Raw genomic sequence first — 22,079 nt, forward strand, 5'->3', positions numbered from 1 at the left:
CTATACTGTACCAAAAATATTGTAAGTAAAGTTTAACTAGAACCTTCAACATTTCAAATCTTCTTCAAATTATACTTTATCTTCTGTGCAATGCTAGCCTGGATGCTAGCTCTTTCAGCAGAGGCCAAGTATTGTATCTGGCGACAGCAGAGATACAGTAGACTAGCATCCAGACTAACATTATGTTTTATCATTCAATAAAAATATCCACTTACAACAGAAATAAACTAAAGCACCATTTTTTTGATGCACAAAATATCTCAGACTATATTTCCCATCTGAGGGCAAAACTAAAAATGTGAGGTTATTGCAAACACCACGTGCTGCAGGGAATCAAAATATATATCCCTATTATTTTCACTTGAGGCCACAGGAACATTTACATAAGTAATGACATCAGAATCATTATTTCTTGCAACTGTCAGATACATAATACAGCCCAAGAATGTCACCGTCCTCTGTGATTAGGCTAGTAGGAGAAGTTCAGTGATGATCTGCTTACCATGTCCTTATGATTTGGATAGTACGTCTGCTCAATGAGTGGAAATTTATCAGGGCCAAGCTTCTTGCAAGTGCTGATGAGTTGAGCAAACTGAGTAGAGAAAGAGATGAGAGGGAAATCATTGTTCTCTGTTTCTGGATATACATTCATAAACCATGTCAGTGTGCCAGCAGCACAGACTTAGCCTTAGTCATAGGCTGTTCACTGTTAAGACAAGGTGTGTTGAACATCTAGGAAAGATGTTTTATTTAGTTTTACTACAGCAGATATTAGCAGAACTAACTGAAAAGGCTCACATATGTAGTACCGAAGATACATTTTCTATTTTGCTCTGACATGTTTGGCCTAAAGACATCCCTGTGATCTGTGTTCTTTTGCAGCACTCTTCTTGTGGCACATGTTAAACCTACACATGCAGTTTTTGGTCAATCTAACATCCAGATGAGGTTAAACAATGAGAGGAAGCCTTACCGCCCATGGCTTGTCACAAAGGTTATAAATGGACTCCAGAGAATTGACACTGGGGACTCCAGCATACTGCAGCCCAATAATCATGTTGCGGAAATCCTCATTCTTTGCCATGCTGTAGGCATGTTGTCGGATGAGAACAAAATCAGGCTTGAAGGACCTGAAGGGCAAATGCAAAGAGGAGAAATTAGGAAGCATGTCAGTGAGTGACCCTGGAATGAAGAGAGAGGCCATTGTGCACATGAAACTGCAGTGCTGGTTAGTAAAACTACCACAATTCGAATACAGGGCAACAATCTTGTGCTATTCTTTATTTGTCATACAATTTACAATACACATTTACCAAGCAATACATCATAAAGTGCAAAAAGGCAAAAATACATGAATTACTGAAACTGAAGTTAAACATAGAAAAGATACAGGGAAGGAAATACATTTAAGAACTAGAGAGAGAGAGAGAGAGAGAGAGAGAGAGAGAGAGAGAAGGAAATGAAGAAAAACAGAGAGAAGGCTTCTCAGGTCACTGCACAAGTGATGGTGATAGGAGATGCTGTCTGTTGGTTCTTCTTTTGTCTGAGGGTGTGTGTGTGCGAGGTAAACACGGGCACAGTTTGATGAACACCAAGTCTTCGTGCGCACAGAATATAAATGAGCCCTAATGAGGCACAATGAGGCACCGCAGTGAGAAACACTCTCTCACTCTCTGTGCCTATGTGAGTGTGTGTGTGTGTGTGTGTGTGTGTGTGTGTGTGTGTGTACGCGTGCGTGCACGTGTGTGTGTATGTGTGTGTGCGTGCCCGCGTGTGTTCCTGCGTGTGTGTGTTCTTGCAGTGATTACTTGATACTAGTTTTGTCCATGTTTCAGTCATGTTTTTAAACAGCATGTATATATTTTCTTTAGTGAATCTCTATCAAACAACAAGATAAGCTTAGCATAAGCTCAGACACTATAACATGTACATACACACATTATAACTGCACCCACTGACACATTAAGAGACCATTAATACAAAATTTGACCTGGAGATGAACTGTGTCCATTGATAAAGTTATTTTATTTCCCTCCCAAGCCCCCGTGACAAGGCATCTGACACAATACTAGCAGCAGGCCCAGACAGATGCTGGGAAAATTCTCTGAGCACACCTATTGAATACACACCTATCAAAACTTTATGGCAATAAATCATGATTACAGGGGATCTCTGGGGCAATACATCCAGTCCCTTACAAATATAGCCCCCCTTTGATTCCATCAGCCCCATGACTCCATTGCTCAAGCGCAAGATCTTTCCATGGCCTGTCTCTATTTTCCCCTTGATTCAATCTAGCAGGAGGCCCCTTGGCACATGTCTAGTGGTTGCTTTGTGTCCTCATCATGATAGCAAATCCCACTGTGAATGTTCCATATTGGGAATGCTTTTATATAGCCAGACAGTTATGCAACTGCACAAGTGACATGGTCATTACTGTAACTGAGGGAGAAAATTGAACTGTTCAAACTTACCGCAACACTTTAGTTCCGTTCCTTATGACTTGCATGTCCACATTGCAGGTGCCATTCGCATGAGCCACAAGGTTGATCTCAGAAAAATCAGCCTGGGAAAACAAAAGTGTCTTTAAATAAATACATGCAATAGCATTGAAAATAAAAACAGACAAATCTTACCTCTAACAACTTTTTAATTTTTAAATATTCAATAAGAAGTCTGTATTTCCTACATTTGTCATTTTTTTAATCAACTTTGTGCTTAATGCTCTTATCTGTCATCAGAAATTGCATTTGCTATAGCTAATGTTGTAAATCACAGAACATACAATGCATTACAACTAAAGTGCCAGTGTGTATAATATCACTTCACTCTGAAAAGGGCAGAGGCAATATTATGTAATTTATCTTCAGCAAGTACTAATAAAAGGGTGACGATATTGTTTTGACTGGGCCTTGATGATAACAGCAAGACTGAATGACTCATTACTGGCCATCCAAGGCAATGGTTTACAAGATGTTGTGGGAAGATGATTAGTCGTCATAGGTTTTACTGTCAGTGTGACACATCATGTAATTGTGCTCTATAATTAAACAAGCACTGTTGACTACTTTCCCATAAAACATTGGAAAACACTGGTGTCTGTAAAACCAAAAAGTCACTTTTAATTAAAGGCTGAGATGGAACTGCAAAATGTGCCTCTGTAAATGCACAAGCTGGGCCCCTGTTTTCCTGTATGTTGGCAGGAGGTGCAGTTCTGTTTTCCTGTATGTTGTCAGGAGGTGCTGTTTTTACTTAATTTATAGTGGCTTATGTGGCCACATTTTAGATGAGCAAGTTGGTGCAAATTTCAGGGACTGTATAATAAATTCCATTTGACATCAATCTGTGGGTCGGACATTACTATGACGTTGGCTTTACACAGCTTGGCTTGACACATAAACATCAGGGTACTCTATGTGCATCCAAAACTAATATCCAAAGACACTCCCAAAACTTCAAAACATTAACTCCCAGACGCTTACAATATACATGCTAACTGACAGAGAATGTCAACATTAATAAGAATAAGCTTTAATACATGAATTGTTTAATACATTAATTGGGGTGCTCATGTCTTAGCCACAGTGGTGGTAGGATGACAGGACAGAGTTAAAGAGTAGAGGGGAGTGCATCTGATGAGGGATGCTGAAAAGGTAAGCCTCAAAACTATGAGGACTGTCAGATGAGGTGCTGTGTGGCTGATGACTGATAATAAGATGAACCTTCACATCTGAGCAAAGAGCTGACAGTGAGACTAAGCTGGAGAAATCTGAGGCAGGGAAAAGTGCACTTTCCACTGGCATATACAGTATATGGAAAAGATTTAAGGAATATCACAGTGAGATATTATGCTTTACTGTTTCTTTATGATATTAAAATCAGACCAAATTTGGATGTTTGAAGAAACCCAATGTAAAGGTATGATCGATAATTGATTGATTGATAATTGATTGATGACAATATATGAAGGACCCATAAACAAAACAAAAAGACTGTAAAATGTATTGATGAGTACATGCCCATTCATATTCCATGTAGTTTTGAAGAACATATGAGAACTGTGTGCTATGCAGTACCAAGAAGGGAAGTATGGCATTCTGTCTGGTAGTCATTATCCAGTATAGTTGTCTCCTAATAGTCAGGTCTAGTACTCCAGTCATTATTCAGTATTGTTGTCTCCTAATAGTCAGGTCTAGTACTCCAGTCATTATTCAGTATTGTTGTCTCCTAATAGTCAGGTCTAGTACTCCAGTCATTATTCAGTATTATAACACGGGTAGATGGAATTATAACACGGGTAGATGGAATCCACCATTCTGAGAGTTAGTTCCGGGGTGTGCTATATTCTACGGTATAGTAACTGTACGACCTGTTTTCATCTACCTGAGCGTTCCATATCAGTACGCACTCAAAAGGAAATATCTATCCAAGATGGCGGCGTGTTGTGGCTAATGTAGTGGGGAATGTTTCATGTGAATTAAGCTATCTACACGACTTTTTATATGTCTTAATTGACTCGGTTAGTTGTTTCTGTGCTACGCGAATGTTGCAGAGTATTGGAAGTCTTTACTGAAAGTCTCGAATATTATTTGTAGTTGACTTTTAGCGCTTAGACCAAAAACCCATTTGAAACACACGTAGCTTTTGTGCTAGGTCTTTCAGACGTTAAGTTCCCAATGCTATTTGTCTGTTGCATAGCAACAGCCACACAAAGGGGGACTTTTTTCTCTCGGCTACTGAAATGCGATACACAACGTTTGGTGTCTACAACTTTTTTTGTGCTGAAAGGCAGCTTACTGTTTACTTTAATTGTACTTAATATTTATAAAGTCGCTGGCAACCGTGTTATAAAAGCAATAAGGTACTCGAGTCAGTACGGTATCGTCAATAATGTACTTGTTCGAGGGTTTGCCGGCCCTCCGCTGCGCGTCGGGCCTAACAACTCCCTCGAACAAGTACATTATTGACGATACCGTACTGCCTCTCGAACCTTATTGCTTAATTGTTGTCTCCTAATAGTCAGGTCTAGTACTCCAGTCATTATCCAGTATAGTTTTATCCTTATAGTCAGGTCTAGTATCTCGTACTGTCTTGGATTTGTTGTGCTGAAATTATAAACACGTAATTATAGGAAACTAAAATGATCTCAAAGTCCATGTTTCACAAATTATTGTCAGATCTGTCTGCCTCCATCACCTATCTCCCTGTTGACCGGACGTCCATAAATTTGGCTTAAGTTTCCAACATTATGCTTCAAATTTAGAGAATCTCTCTTAGGCACTAAAATGGGAGATATTGAAAGCTTTTTGCAAGAAAACTAGCATCAGTTTAATGATTTAAGATGGTTCAACATTTAACTGAACCCAATACTCATCAATCACCTTAGCATATCCTCATAACATTTCAGTCATGAAGGTATTATACAGACTGAGAGAAAATGAAAGATTAGCCCCGTAGATGGGGTACTGAGCTAGTGCATTTAACCCATGAGATAAGATACTTAGATAAGCACAACAAGCAAATTGTGGCATAATACTGAGAGTCAATAACCTACTCACTGATGTCTAAAATAAATCAGGAGTAAGAGAAACATAATCTTTTTTCCTCTTACTGCTGAGCGATAGAAATGACTGCAACAGAGAGATAACACCTTGGAATTAAAATGCCATTTGGAAAACCTTTTGACAGTATAATCCATCATTTAACTAGCATGAGGCTAGCTGGCCCCAAGCATGCCCCCAGATTTGAATAAAAGCTAGACTGTAGCAGAATGGAGCATCTACTATCAAAGTCATCCTCTTAGCAACCAGAGAGAATGATGTCCAAGTTTTGTGTTATGTTTATCCTGTTGTCACTTTGTTGACTTTAGTGTATTCATTGCAATTGCAGTCTATACCCATTAGTGATGCCCTTAACTCAGGCAATTCATTATTGCTGTTTCTCCAATTCAGTAACCATTTCTTGGATAGTAATTCCAGCCTTCCAAGGTGATTTTCTCAACATTAAAATATATTACAAGAACCATAGCCAACCCTCACTTTACTTGATGAGACTTACAACAGATAAACAAAGTGATAAACAAACAAATGAGCTTTAACTATAGGTCTGGGCAGCAAGTTGTGTATGCGTGGTAGTCTATAGTAGGCTATGAATGACTGAATTAATTAATGTTAGAGCCATCTTTGAGAAATTCTCACAACTCAAAGAACTCACAAAAGTTTTTTTTTCATCACAACAGTTGGGAAACAAAATCTGCATAGTGTGATGCAACAATGAAGAAGTATCTATTTTTAGACAGAACAGGTGAATAAGGCCTTGCAAACTATAACAAAGATATGCTGTTGTTCTACAACGTTCTGACATCGCAACTCATTACGGGTTTCTATTCCATCTATGAAATCTACGGTTTGCATTGAGAACGACAGGGGCATATGTACATGTTGGAGGCCGGCTCTCTCTGACGGGTAAGCTTGTATATAGTATCTGAGCTTGTAACTATATATTGCTTCAACATTGCAGTGGCTTGTCACAGTCTTGTCTCAAAATGTAGTGTTCTGAACATGCTTCAACCTTTAAAAAGTGCCAGTGTCCCCATCTGGTTCCTAACAAGTTTCAATAGGTCCTCCTGAAATTATCTGTTAGTTGTAAATTGATGGTGGTAATGACTAACCAGTGCTTAGTCTTAGTGCAAGGGGTCAGACGCAATGACTGTAAGAAACCATTCCCTGGGGCTCCCCCTTGTGGTACTATCTGTGGTTAGTACACAGTGTTAGTGGTTTGAGCTACACCTGCTTCTGGGGAGGAGTATCCCAGTACAAAATGTAATAAATATATAGATTGCTGGCAGACACAATGTAAATAGCAGTCCTTAGACAAAGAGAGACAGAGGGAAACAATGGCTACCAGGTCTGAATAGTAAGAGAAGCCAGACCCAGATCAAAGCAAGGAGCTTTAACAACCTGATTACTTCCTTAGCCTGAGGTAAACAGGAAGGCTATCATGATGTGGGCACACCATCAATCCCGCATTAAGGCACTGATACCGAAGTGCATCTTTAAATACATTTAAGGAACACTGCAAGGCATAATCTCTGGTCACTTATGAAAGTATAGGCCAGATGCAATACAGCATTTAATGTACTTATAAGATCTTTCATTGCGGTATGTTCCAAATTACTTTAATTTAAAAAATCAACACAGATTTGTGTATAATACAGCTGGATTTGGTAAAATGATTAGCAGAGGTGCTGATATTTATTTACATTTAATTTACTCTGAAACATATTTCTTTGTCATAAATCCTGAATGAATACCAAATAGAACATTTGAGCTCAATACATTTTGAATAGTAAATAACTGTACTTGTGGGAAATTACTGTACCTACTACTTAAAGCTTACTTAAGTTTACTTCAACAAATATATGTGTGTTTGTCAAGCCGAGATATATTTCTATAACTGATGTAAAGAAAATAAGTAGTATTATACTTGGAGTACTACAAGTGTACGTACAGTGCCACTTGAAAGTATGTGAACCCCTTGAGGACTTAAGCGTTTTCTGTTGTTTTACCATGATTTTTCATTTTTTTATCACCAATTTTCCATAGATGAAATGTCAGGTTTATGTTTATCATTTGCATGTACTTGTTTAGAGGAAATAGTTTGAGAAGCTGAAAAACTACATGAAACATGGAATTAGTCCATTTCAAAAGTAAGTGAACCCCCAGCTGAATTGATAAAGTCAAGCAGGTAACAGATTCAGTGAAACTTATTTGGGTGAATAATTAGTCAATTGAGCCAACCGATCATCTGAGACATCCTTAGGGAAAGGTTTGGGCCATACAGATTAAAAGAGAGAGGAAACCAACCAAACTACTGTAGTGCCAAGGTATACCCACGCAGATCAACAATGCCGAGAGGAAACGAGATATCCGAGAACATCAGGAAGAAGGTACTGACAGCCCATCAGTCTTGGGAAACCTATAAGACCATCTCCAAAAGATTCCAGCTCCATCCATCCATCCAAGACAAATAATTTAGAAATGGAGGGTATTCAACATGACCGCATCTCTGCCTAGAAGTGGACGCCCATCAAGACCATCACCAAGAAGCACCAGAAGAAGAATAAATCAGGTAAAAGTCAACCCACACATCACCTCTAAAGAGTTTCGGACCTCTCTGGCAGCATCTGGGGTAAATGTACATGGGTCTACAATCAGACGAAAATTGTTGGTTTTGATCGTGACAAAATAATTCTATCTCGGACTCATCTGTTTAAAGAAGGGACTTCCAGAAGGCCTTTGGTTTATCCAAGTGCTCTCGGGCAAAGTTGAAACGGGCAGTTTTGTTCTTTCTTGAGAGCAGAGGCTTCCTTCTAGCAACCCGATCATGAATGTCATGTCTATTCAATTTTCGTCTGATTGTAGACCCATGTACATTTACCCCAGATGCTGCCAGAGAGGTCTGAAACTCTTTAGAGGTGATGTGTGGGTTGACTTTTACCTGATTTATTCTTCTTCTGGTGCTTCTTGGTGATGGTCTTGATGGGCGTCCACTTCTAGGCAGAGATGCGGTCATGTTGAATGCCCTCCATTTCTAAATTATTTGTCTTGGATGGATGGATGGAGCTGGAATCTTTTGGAGATGGTCTTATAGCTTTCCCAAGACTGATGGGCTGTCAGAACCTTCTTCCTGATGTTCTCGGATATCTCGTTTCCTTTCGGCATTGTTGATCTGTGTGGGTACACCTTGGCACTACAGTAGTTTGGTTGGTTTCCTCCCTCTTTTAATCTGTGTTGCCCAAACCTTTCCCTAAGGATGTCTCAGATGATCGGTTTGCTTAATTGACTAATTAAGCACCCAAATAAGTTTCACTGAATCTGTTACCTGCTTGACTTTACAAATTCAGCTGGGGTTTCACTTACTTTTGAAATGGACTAATTCCATGTTTCATGTAGTCTTTTGGCTACTCAAACAATTCCCTCTAAAAAAAGTACATGCAAATGATAAACATAAACCTGACATTCCTTCTATGGAAAATTGGTGATGAAAAAAAATGAAAAATCATGGTAAAACAACAGAAAACTCCTAAGTGGTCAAGGGGTTCACATACTTTAAAGTGGCACTGTATATACTGTATGTGTGTCTGGAACATAACTGTCAACCCAACCAAAATGAATGATGCCAATGGATACTAGTGTTTTTTTTATGTACAGTTGCACAGACCTTTGAACATTTGTACACTTTACCTGCTCAACTTTGATGTCATATTCTCCTTGAACCTTCTTTCCTCTGAAGACTTTTGCCCTGTAAAATAAGAAAACATCTTTTAAAGAGTCTGTATGAACAGGAACTGTGTGAGAATCAAACAAATTACCTCTAAAGTTGGTCAGCTAAACAAGCCAAAGGATTTTGCCATGATGAATGCCATAGAAATATTGTCAGTGAAGGGGGCGGGGAATTCCCAGACAAATAGCAATAGGATTGTTGGCTACAATTTAATATACTTCATAGGCTATCATATAACAAGGAATCCAACTGTACACAAATAGGCCATAAAATGTATTATTATTGCAATTCAAGCAATACTACGCAGCAATTGCTCCTTTTTGAGGTATGTTTTTATTGGCAACTGGTTTTGGTATCATCATCAAACTACATCGCCAAAACCCAGTAGTTAGCATGCTAGTTTTATCAATACCAGTTGCGCTGTTAACGAAGTTTGCAAGGCTTCTGCATTCCTTGTGTTAGACTAAAACTCCTTACTGTTGCTTTAAATGTATACTGTACAATAGTGAGATGCTTCATTAGACACCTTGACAATAAGAAGCAACCCTCTGTTCTATCCCCACACCAAGCACTGACCTGTCCCATGCAGTAAACGACCTATGACATATGAACCCAACCCAAAAGTCATTTGAAACTATTGTGAGAAATCAATTATAATAGGTGCAAGTGATTGAGAGTACTTAATATCAGGCTCTCGAGGCTATTTTGCCCGAACTTAAACAATACTTTTAATTTCCATTCTGGTTAAAGATTTATCTTACCAGCTAAACAGTGTAATTAAGTTGTATCCACTCAAACAGAACTGTTAGTATATTTGCAACAATAGATAGGTGAACAGCACTAACACGGGCTCCATTACAATTGAACTCTTACAAAAACTCCTGAGCAAAAATAAATAGCTGTGATAAAAAGCATAAGGGAGCATCCATAAGGTAGGACTAGAATATCAGGAGCACAGTTGCCTAGCTTTACCTCAGCGTGCTGTCTTGTGTCATTCTGTAGCGAATGGACCCAATCTCAGGGAAAGCTTGCCAACGGAGAGTATTATTGTTCAGAGATCGTATAAGGCACACTTACATCTGGTGCTTTAAGCCACAGAGAAGTGAAGGAAGGCCTCCATCCGTAGACTTTATCTGAGTGGCCCTGAGTGGCAGCAATGACCCTGACAGACGCAAGGGAATTTGAGCTTACATGGACTGCTGAAGTGGGGTTCCTTTTTATTTCAGAGAGGTGTTTGTGGCAACCCTCAGGGACCAGTTTCACATTTGTGATGAACAACTGAATGTTGTGATTGTGCTGCCATCTTGTGGGCAAAGAACTCACACAGAGGAAGTGACATCAGTTTTGTGTGCATGAGCTTTGACCAGTGTATTGCAGTTTTCCAAGGTCTGGGGTATCTCTTTGTCTAAGATCTGTCTTCCCTTGTAATTTTCCTGCATGATTGGATTTATACATTATAGCTCAGACACACAACATGACTGATCTGACCTCTGTTGGCCTGATGAGAGTCCCGATGAGAGCACAGAGGGTGCAACTCAGGGTCAGTCTGACATCACACAGCTGCTTCACTGCCTATCTGTAGCGATTGGACAGACACACGCAGACGGCCAAAAGTAGACGACCACACACAGACGGCAACATGCAGACGGCCAAAAGTAGACGGCCGCACGCGCAGACGGCCTTAACAAAGCTCAGTGTCCAACTCCGCAGCGAACTGGGTATCATCAGAGCCCACACTGACAGACAAAACTCTGACATAACGCTGGCATAGCTGGTATTTGTCTCTTAGGTCTCTCCATCCTTCTGACACATGTCTGTCTAATTAATCCTGCAGGCTGACACGCACACACACACACACACACACACACACACACACACACACACACACACACACACACACACACACACACACACACACACACACACACATACACGCAAATAGACAGTGACGGTGCATCAGGTGCACAGCAGACAGCAACTACAAAGGAAATATCTACAATCAATTTTCTTAAGAGAGCTTGCATGAGCTCAGCAATTTTGCCAAGCTATTTTGGTCTGTAAGGTTAATACATATAAAACAATGTCTGATACATTCTGATATATAAATCGGAAATTGTAAACATTAATTAAATTACAATATTTAATTCATAAATTGCCTTGTTGTTATTTTCTAAACATATATTTTTCCTAAGCAATTAAGGCAATGCTGCCTTATAGACCATCAAGAACCCAAAGTTCCAGCAGAAGTTTTGGGATTTGACCACCCACTGTAACCATAGGGTATTAGGTGTTTTAAGCCATTTCACTTCTGGATAATTTAATAATAAACATTTGCAACAAGACAGCTAAGATTAAATAGTAAATTATTATCATGTTATCAGGTGGAATTATGATAAACATGCTTCTAAATGTTAAACAAGCTAGTATGTGTTGATTATTTAGCATTTAGCAACCTTCATACTAGTTCACTATTTTACTCAGTCTAGCCTGCTGGCATTACTCAGCTCTTTTGCTTTCTAAAAATATACTTCCATCAGCTTAAGTGCAGGTCCAGTGCCCCTATTGAACTCAAAAACAAGATGCCATACTCTCAGTGCATAGGCTGATGCTTGGTGTCGTTTGTCTAAAACGACACCAAGAACACTCCCAGAGATGGCTGAAATAATGGAGGAGGTGTCACCAAGCACTGAGAGCAATAAACAATATAATAAACAATGTACAATGCAGGTATTGGGAGCTGTATAACTTTACTTAGAATGATTAGCAATACGTTTCTGAAGCCCGCTGCTGTACAACATCAACACTTATGACTGCACAGCCTCCGGAAGTTCAACCTCCATCATTAAATTTGCAGACTACACTGTGGTGCTGGGTCTTATCTCTGATAACAACGAGCAGCCCTACCAGGACCAAGTGGCAGACCTGGCACTGTGGTGTCAGTCCAACAATTTGGCCCTAAATATAAACAAGTCCGAGCGGACAACAAGATGCGTCAACTCAACTCTGCCACCTTGTGGACACAGGAGGGAATTACACTTGAAAGAATGCGTTTCAGACATGCGTTTCAGACCGACCGACCGACCGACCGACAGACCGACAGACCGACCGACGGACGGACATACCCTCTTATAGAGATGCCGGACGCATCTAAAAAGACAAAGGAAATGGTGGTGGACTTCCGACGGAAGCAGGACAGCGGGTTCACCCCCCTCACCATCAACGGGGAGCCTGTGGAGAGGGTTCCTAGTTTTAAGTACCTTGGGGTGCATCTCACTGAAGACCTGGACCTGGACCTAACCTGGACCCTCCACACACAACATGTGACAAAGTCATCCAGGCAGCGGCTGTACTTCCTCCGGAGGCTGAGGAAATTCAAGGTCTCCCCTCCCATCCTGAGGACCTTCTACTCCTCAGCTGTGGAGAGCGTCCTCACAGGATGCATCTCCGTCTGGTACGGAAGCTGTACCGCTCAAGACCAGGCCAACCTACAGAGGGTGGTGCGCTCAGCTGAGCGCACTATCAGAGCGTCTCTACCCAACGTGAATGACATCTATCACAAGAGGGTGGAGTCGAGGGCAAAAACATCAGGAGGGATGACACACACCCAGATGCCAGCCTCTTCACCCTGTTGCCATCGGGTAGACGCCTACGAAGCCTACACTCAAGGACTGAGAGACTTAAGAGAAGTTTTTGTCCACAGGCAGTGAGACACTTAAATTCAAATTTTTAATTCAACACCTTATTTTTTATTAGAGTTATTTTTAAATTTTATTTTATTTACATTTTTAATTTTATCTTCATAAATTAATTAATTTATTTTATATTTGATTTATTTTTGCACAGTGTGGAGCATATACCCTATTACATTTCACTTCAATTTATTGTATGTGACAAATAACAACACTTGAACTTGAACTGTAATGTTAGTGACAGCACCCAGGGTCACCCTGATGTTGTTGTTATGAGCTAATTCCTGTTTTCATTGTCTCTTAAGGGCTTGGTCAACTGGTTAGTGAACTGGTTTTGATACTCAAGTTTGTCATGTGCTCTTCAGTTCTTGTGGTGACACTTCCACCTTTTTTATGTTGCCTTTATTCAGATAAGACAGTGAAGGTTTGGACAGGAAATGAGATGGAGAGAAGAGTTGTGGAGTGGGATCGGGGAATGACCGCGGGTCGGATCAGTATCCGTGTCCCCGTGGGCGTTCACGCCTGTATATGGTTGGGGCTGCTGTTTGCGCTACAGTGAACCCTTAACACTTCCACCTTCACCTGATGGGCTCATGTCTGACTAAGTTATTTCAGAGGGCAGCTCATAAAGTTACACATTTTCGTGCATCAGCCGGTTCCATAACTTTGGATAATTCCCCTGATGGTGGGGTGGGGTACACATGTCAGCCATATTGCACTGACAACAGCAGGTGAACATCTAGACATTATGTAGAACCTAAACCTAACCTGAAGATAAACCTTCTAAACACAGTAGATTTCACTCTACAAATGTCACTAGTAAAGTCTGCAACATCCTCTGTAGCTTCTCATAGGGCAGACTCAGGGCAGGGGCACAAAGGTGAATGTTAGTCCCAAATGTAATGGTGTATTATTCAGTAAAGGGATGACTACAACAGTGGTGTTTACCTACACAGGTGTAGTATCCTTTGATAAGGTCAGATTGCAACCCAACCTCACCTAGCATCCACTGTCAATTAGTTATAGCTCAGTGGGTTAAAGACATTACACCATGCCCTTAAGGTGTAATTACTTTTGCACTCAGAGATTAGATTTTCACTAGTCATTACAGTGGTTCAGCCATGATATGCGTTGTAAGGATACAATTAAACCTGGGGGGGGGGAAATCCAGTTTGTGTTGCTTACTTAGACTAGGTCTTCAGGGTTATCACAACAGCAGAGAAAATGTTACAAAGGCATGACTCCTTCAATTTATCTGGGAATAAATTCCATTAGCATTTTAAAATCTTGCTGTGAGAGGGGTGCACTTTGTATGAATACATTACAATCCCCATTACCAAAATGTTTCAGGACACAGCTGATGATTTTTAAATTAAACTGTAATATAAATGAATGCCTAACTCGTATGATCTTGGTAATGTCCTAAGACTTTAAAAAAGTCTAGAGCTTAGAGACAAAAACATAGCACAGTGCCATTTTGTGGGGAAAAAAACTTGTTAACAGTTTTTGGAAAGGATTATGAGAACAATTGGAATAAAGAATGAGGGAGAAAAGTAGATGGATGTCAAATTAAATTGTAAATAGACCAATTGTAATGGTTTTGTTGAATATTTGGTGGAACATTTTTCAAGCATCAAACAGAGCATCCCAATAACTCCCTCCTCCTTTTTTAAGCACACATAATTAGAGGGACATACAGTAGTGCCTGGAAACACAGATAAAGGTGACTCTTAATGAGCATCCTTATTTTGAGTTTTGACAGGTGCATCTGCGGCCCTTTGTTTGTGTGAGAATGTGACATGAAGAGTTTTTCCCCCACCACCAGGCCTTTGTGCAGTGAGGGAGCTGGAGAAATCATTCTGGTAAATAATGGCCTAGCATCGTATAGCTGAACTGTTCAGCCATAATTGGTGTTCATTTGATTCATTTTGATGTTCATCTTTTCCATCATAAACTTTAGTTTCTTAACTTCTTAACACCATAATAACAACAGCATCAGGTGAGGATTCCCCACCTGACTCAGAATGTGAGCATACTTACTGAGTTCAAATAGCAGAAGCACGCATTATGGTATACCTTGGCATGGCATATATAAAACAAATGTATGCACAAAATGGCCACACCTTTTAATTCAACAATCATTGTATTTAAATTTAAATAAAGAATAAGGAAATAAAGTAAGTAGATGAGCAAAGAAATTTGATTTAACAATACAAAAAGCAGTAACATGAAGGTCTGTCCCTATGTAGAGGTTTATGCAGTGTCCTCTCCAAACAGGATCACAGCCTTGAGCTTGATTACCTTATTTATCACAATGCTGATACTCCTCCTGCCCCCCCCTCCCCCCCCCCCCCCCCCCCACCGCCAACACGCCGACAAATTAGGCTTTTGGAACAGCAACAATGGTCTCTTCTTTCAATCAATGCAGCAGATAAAAAGAAAATACCACACTGAACTGAGGGACAAGCTAATCAGAGTCCTAAAGAATGGCCAATTTAAAAACGGGGCAAAATCAATATGCCAACCATTGTGACTCTCTCTTTCATAGCTAAACACAGCAACTTGTCTTGTGAGGTGTTAACACTTATAAAAACAGTTATGTGGATAGTGTGATACATGGTTTACATGGGTTTATTTACATTATGAACATGAAATACACAATATAGAAGGTTATGCTAGTGCTGGGAGCAGGGCTATCAGGAGATATGTTAGAGACCCACAACATAAGGTAAAAAATATAGATGCAAGATATTTGTTTTTCATGGGCACCAGTATATAAATACACTCAATAATCTGATATTTTGCAAAGCTTGGACTTCATTAGATCATAAATTCCCTACAAATCTCAAACAGGTTATCTAGTTTTACATGTTTGGATTCATTGCAGAGCTCCTTTTAATAATCTGTGTTTGCCTACTAACATTAGTCCAGAGTCTGGTATGCTAAACTGAACATGCACAACCATGACAAACACAAACAGAACATGTTTGCACTGAAAACCTGAACACATCTTATCATTGGCACATGGCTCATGATGATTTTGAAGCCTGGCCTTTAACTATTTAACCATAACGGTTTTTAGCCTGTAAGCTCTAGAGCAGTTTATAGAGTTTATTCAAATAAAGCGTGCCCTACAGGCCGACATAATTGCAGTTGCAAAACCTCATCTAAATATCCTTAATACTTAGCCTACACTAGACCTTTTTCATTACAGATCTAAAAAACAGATCTAAAAATCCATTGAATTTGTCTCCTCGCATGCGTCATAAACCTACAGTCATTTTAGAGAAAAGAGTAAGCAATTAAGTGAAGGGCAGGCTAATTTGCACCAAGATAAACGCGACGACTGCTGTACAAATGCAAGAGAGCTATTGGTGGCCAAAACCATGTTTTGAGAGTTAAAATCCCCTAAAGTAGATATGCTAATCTATTTGGCACATCTGACAAACAGTCTTAATTAGTCACATTCAGCATGAAGATTCTTGGAGGTGAGCAGCGACTCTAATTAAAGTCAGTAACCCGCAGACAGCTGCCATCCTCTCTGATCCAGCTATGCATATTTGAATAGACAAAGACTACATTCATGCAAGTATTCATAACTATGCCCAACATCCCCACTTCCACAATCTGTACCCAAGAGCCTGGAAACTCAAGGGGACTTGTCCCAAAGGTCATATGTTCCTAAAAAATGTTACTGCATTCTACACACCCCAGCTGACTCATCAATGACTATGATAATTTTTTTGAAGTCACACAATACTTTTTCATTGACAGAAGGCATTATATGCCATGAAATGCCTTCATTTGGGAATCCAAGTAACACTGCAGTGAGTTTTGTCCACCACGCATACTAAAGCCTTAAAACTTGACCACAACATGCTGACTGTTTTATGCAAATAATTGTATGCGCTAAACTGACTACATTGCTTTGCATTTAGTGGACAAAAGGATGAATATTGGGGCCTCTTGAATTTAGTGCTTGTTGCTTGCTTCAATAGTACTTTTATTTTTATCCTTTGAGAGGTCCATTCTTGTGGCACATTGAAAGATTTTGAGAAAACTCTCCAAAGGGCCAAACGATGTGTGTGTGTGAGAGATAGATAGAGAGAGAGAGAGAGAGAGAGAGAGAGAGAGAGAGAGAAAGAGAAAGAGGAAGAGAGTTTTTAGACCAGTGCGGGCTGAAACCAATTATCTACTGGAATTTTGCAGTTGTACCTCTGCCTCAGTCCTGTGGCTCAGTCCTGTGCCTCGGGTTGTGACTGCAATGTTAATGATGAGGTCAGTAGTACCCAAATATCATGTGGCTAGTGGATTGGAGGGGATGTGAGTGTGGGGCAGAAAAAAAGGGAACATGCTAAGCAGGGAAAAGTATTGAGTACATTATATGTTGAGTTGTAGTTTTTCGCCCTGTTCATTTCCAGATCAGAGAGCTCATTTGTTCTGGAGAAGCTTTTTACTGCAGCTGTTGTACTTTGGGTACTACTGACCCCAGCTGCCCAATCTGAGCCCAGCTGCCCATCCTCGGCTCAGCTATACAACTCAGCTCTTCAACAACAGAACTAAAAAGTGGAACATCTGCAGCTGTCAGATTAACTGGAGAGAATGATTCAGCTTTTGGAAGAAAAGCTCTGATCTTAACAGGTGTATAATTTATTTATAAGTGTTTGAGCAGGGAAGTGTGAATCTTTTCCATAGGAGTTCTGCTCCTATAACTACAAGAAAATGAACAGCAGAGCGAGAGAGAGAGAGACAGAGAGAGAGAGAGAGAGAAAGATGGAGAGAGAGAGAGATGGAGAGAGGGAGACAGATAGAGAGAGAGAGAGAGAATGTGACGCAGGCAATAACAGCTGAGAAAAGTGTGATGCTATCTTTATCTTGTATTCCACACCTCTCACTCCCTGAACAAGATCCTTTCTACTGTGAAAATAGCGGTTCATCTCACTGGTGAAATCTATTAAAAAATGATTTGCATTTTCCCTATTTAAACTCCCTGACACACAATGGCAGATGCTTCACAGTTTCAGCAGGGTAGAGGTGGCAGCACACATGATATTTTTACCGCAATTTAACACTGTGAGTTAGTAATGGAACGGCGTTCTAAGTCTTAAGAACCAGCTCTTACTGGTCTCATTCACACAGACAACACACTATTCTTTATTACTTATTGTCATGTCATGTGGTGCCTAATTGGCTTTTTGTATGAATGGTGCCTGAGCACCCTAGGGGCAACCTTTTTAAAGATGTCCGCAGTCAATTTGGATGCTAACCCTCCAAATCTTGACCCCCTGTGTGGAGACTTACGGTTGTCACGGTTCACTGCGCACTTAGAAAGTCTTTTGAGTCATCCTCACGGTATGTGCCCAGATAGCAAAAGGTCGGCCCACTGGGGGCAAAGCTGGTGGTTTGCTGGGGGAGAGCTGGTGGTCTGCTGGGGGAGAGCTGCTGGTCCACTGGGGGCAGAGCTGGTGGTCTACTGGGGGAGAGCTGCTGGTCCACTGGGGGCAGAGCTGGTGGTCTGCTGGGGGAGAGCTGGTGGTCTGCTGGGGGAGAGCTGCTGGTCCACTGGGGGCAGAGCTGGTGGTCTGCTGGGGGAGAGCTGGTGGTCCGCTGGCCTTTTGCTCATCGTTTTTTTTTGGAGGTTCCACTGGTGAGTTACTGAGAAACAGCCCACCCTTTTGCCACTGGCTTTAAAAATTTTCATTTATGCTTCTTTATTCATTTTCACCAACCCTAAACATTTGTATGGATGTTGCCAGTGTGTGACATAAGTTTCATTGACCAAGTAGATTTTTATGACCAGAGCTAGGTTTTCTACTGGTGTTGTTTCGCTCACACCTTATTTTTTGCAGATTTTGCTTAAACCCATCAATTTTTCCATAGGGATTTTTTCTTTACAACAGGAAGTGTTAAAATGCTAATACTAAAAATTATAAAACCTCCGGTCGACTTCCACACTCTAGCGCTTTGGCTATGTGTTTGCGTCATACTGAGATAGACAATAACAGAAAATAAACATTATGGGCCAAATTTAAGAAGCCTTTCAATGTGAACGTTGTGTGAGGTTGGATAGTTTTTTTGCTTAGGAAGGTTCTTAACTGAGTGAAATAACCTGGAAATATCTTAGTCGAAACCATGATAAGAGCAGATCAAATTATCTGAATGCTTAGAAAAGGTGCTTCAATGCTTCTTTTTTAATCTCCTTTAGCATAGGGTAAACTGGCCATTCTTTACGAAAGGAAAGGCAATATTGCCATCCCACAAGTCATCCACATAATTGCAGTTGTATTCTTTTAGCACTCTGATTCTCCTTCACATCACGTCCACGACCTTGTGACAACTTCCATCAAGGTCAAGGAAATATGGTGGTTCTATTTTAAACTCAAAATGAATAGACCTGTTGAAAGCTTGCCAGATGTAAAGAGGTGTGGCGTGGTATGTCTGTAATATATGACATCTGTAGGGTTTAAAGAGGGAGGTGGCCTCTGATACACACACTGTATAGTAGCATTATGATCTGAATGACCATTTCTGTCTGATTTTTGCTCCTTTTACAACATAGAAAAGCTCTTGTAATTTATGATCCCCACATCTAGTTAATTCTGGATTAAATCGCAGAAACTGGCTAACTGCTGACAAAAACAATCCACTTACTGCTCCTGTTGTACATGATGTTGTTCAGGGCTCAGTCTCTCTCACTGTAATCCTGCCAAAACTAGAACTAGCTAACAGCAACATTCTTGCCATGTAAACAACAACAGCACAACTGCCATTACATTTACATTTACATAGTCATTTAGCAGATGCTTTTGTCCAAAGTGACGTACAAGGGAGGATTGATAAAAGCTAACTACCTTGCTACCTACAGACATCTTAAATGGTAAACCACGTAATGTTAGTGGGTTACAAATTCATTTTAAAATTGATGACAATTATATGGTATGTTAGTTTAAACCCTAGGTTTAGGAGACCTCCATTGTGAAATATCCTCTAATTACTGTACTTATATTCCAGCATTCCCAAACTATTTATCCTTGCTTCTCATTTCTGTAGTCTCCTCTTCAAAATCCAAAAGGAAATCTTCATAAAATGTGACCAGCTGTATTGCCTACATTTCTGATAAGCTTCCTGTTGCATACGATCCATGTAACGCTCTTTCTTCTTCTATCTCCCAGAGCTAGCGTATACTGCATCCCACACACATGGATGTTTACTTTCCATTTCTCACATAGCTTACAGCTGTTCTCTGTTGATCATTTCGTTAGTTTGAATAAGAATTGACATCCTGAAATCTGCACCAAACTCTACCTGTGGAGGTTTGTGTCTGGTGTGGCAGTGTTTGCTCCTCTCCCCTGATCAGAGTCACTTTGTACACACCGCAGGCATCAACTTCATTACCAGGAGAGTAATGTAAGAGGAGCTGGCACTGACGTCCTCAGTGACACAGAAGATTTGTCAATGAAACCCTGTTTCCTGTGACGGGAGAGAGCACCTCTTAGTACCACTGTCACATGGGGTTTACCATTCCTCCACTCCACCCCACATTTGGATGTATACGTCTGCTTCAATTTCTCATTTAGTTCACAGCAGAAAATGACACAATGATAGCTTTTGTAGATTTATGACTTTAGCATCAGAAATTCAAAGGTCTGCTATAAATTTGGGATCTATAGCTTCCATCTCTCACCCCCATAAATCAAAGAGACAAAGCCCTCATGCAGATGATCACCCTTAATCATAGGCTCGCAAACAGCGTGAACCAATGGACTATTGATGGCAGCGCCTGTTAGAACACAGGGCTTTTCTGATTCCCTTCACTGTTACTTCAAAGTTGATGCACATATCTTTTCAGGGCCATAAGTGGCTGTATTATCAAACCATTTAGCTGGGCTCAGTCACATTTCATAATACTCTGTGTTTTCTAGGCACAATAAAAGTGCTTGTTACATTGATCTCTTACTCCCAGGACTCTTCATGTCAATCAGGATAGAGGGTTATAACTATAATAATGGTGAAACTGGACAGGGCAGGGACAGAATGGCCACCAGGCTGCATATGATCCACAGAAGCAGTTATCTATATCTATATATGCAGACAGAGACACAGGGAAGTGTACAGCAGGATGTAAAGCTGTTAGAACACCAAAGAAAGGTTGGATGAATCAACAACATCATTAGCAAGAGCAGAAACCACACTGGGTACAGTCGATTCACTGGCTTACTGACACTGCAGGCCCCCTGACTCCTGTCTTTGATGGAGCAGAATACTGATGGCTGCTATGGGCCATGCGGACCTGTGGCAGTCTCAGAGGCCATGTTAGGTCATCTGAAGGCTGCTTTGGCTCTCAAGGACAGAAAAGGTCTATCATTGCACAGATCTAATTACAGCATCCAGCTCTCGGTAGCATAGAGGGCTGTTACCGAAACCCAAGATTAAGTTTAATTAAATCACAAGCTGATGCCATTTATCAGACCTGTTTGATAATCTGGCTCTGAAAATGTAACCCCTTCTCAACCATTTTGTCAGTGGGACAGATAGCTGAATGCAAGTGGTTGGCATGAATATATCAGTTTCTGAAATAATTTATTAGAAATGACTGTTTACTTTTTGAGACGATACTACTTTCTGCAGTTCTCTCTGCATTTCTCATGAAACACATTGAATCTAATACATTATTTTGCCTTTTCGACAGTACAGTGTATGCATAATGGTGTACCATAATCCATAAAACCACTGTTGTCCTAAACCAATAAACAAACTATGGGGTCCAGAAGAATATCACCAAATGCCATTTCACCACTGAAGCACTGTAGAAGTCATCTGCTGTTTCTTTTGCATCTTATAAACATGATTTACACAGCATATCACTAACTGAGAACAAAACAATTAAAAACGGGAGATACTGATACCACATTCCAGGATGAAAATGTATTCTTTGCTAAATAACCCATCATCAAGATGCTAGCCCCGCTCTCCCCAATTCTGTCCTGGGTCTTTCTTTCTCTTTCTGAAGGAAGGATGAAGAGAAGGGATCAAATGTGGCAGAAGCTAATAGGAGACGATGTTCAGGGCGACTCTGGATCTTTAGCAGTGTCAGGACATGACCTA

The 22,079-nt window shown here is 40.4% G+C and overlaps 1 protein-coding gene across 1 annotated transcript in view; it reads right to left on the reverse strand.

Moving 5' to 3' along the window:
* The window catches only part of syn2b (synapsin IIb), a gene marked incomplete at both ends in the record, with an annotated part of 60,240 nt that overhangs the window by 21,915 nt on the left and 16,246 nt on the right, over positions 1-22,079 (reverse strand). The window contains 4 exons of the mRNA XM_080845745.1: positions 503-592; positions 974-1,130; positions 2,475-2,566; positions 9,246-9,303. Of these exons, the coding sequence (XP_080701871.1) occupies positions 503-592; positions 974-1,130; positions 2,475-2,566; positions 9,246-9,303 (397 nt within the window). The remainder of the gene's footprint in view (positions 1-502; positions 593-973; positions 1,131-2,474; positions 2,567-9,245; positions 9,304-22,079) is intronic.

Source organism: Sprattus sprattus, assembly GCF_963457725.1.
Source record: "Sprattus sprattus genome assembly, chromosome: 10".
Taxonomy (NCBI): domain Eukaryota; kingdom Metazoa; phylum Chordata; class Actinopteri; order Clupeiformes; family Clupeidae; genus Sprattus; species Sprattus sprattus.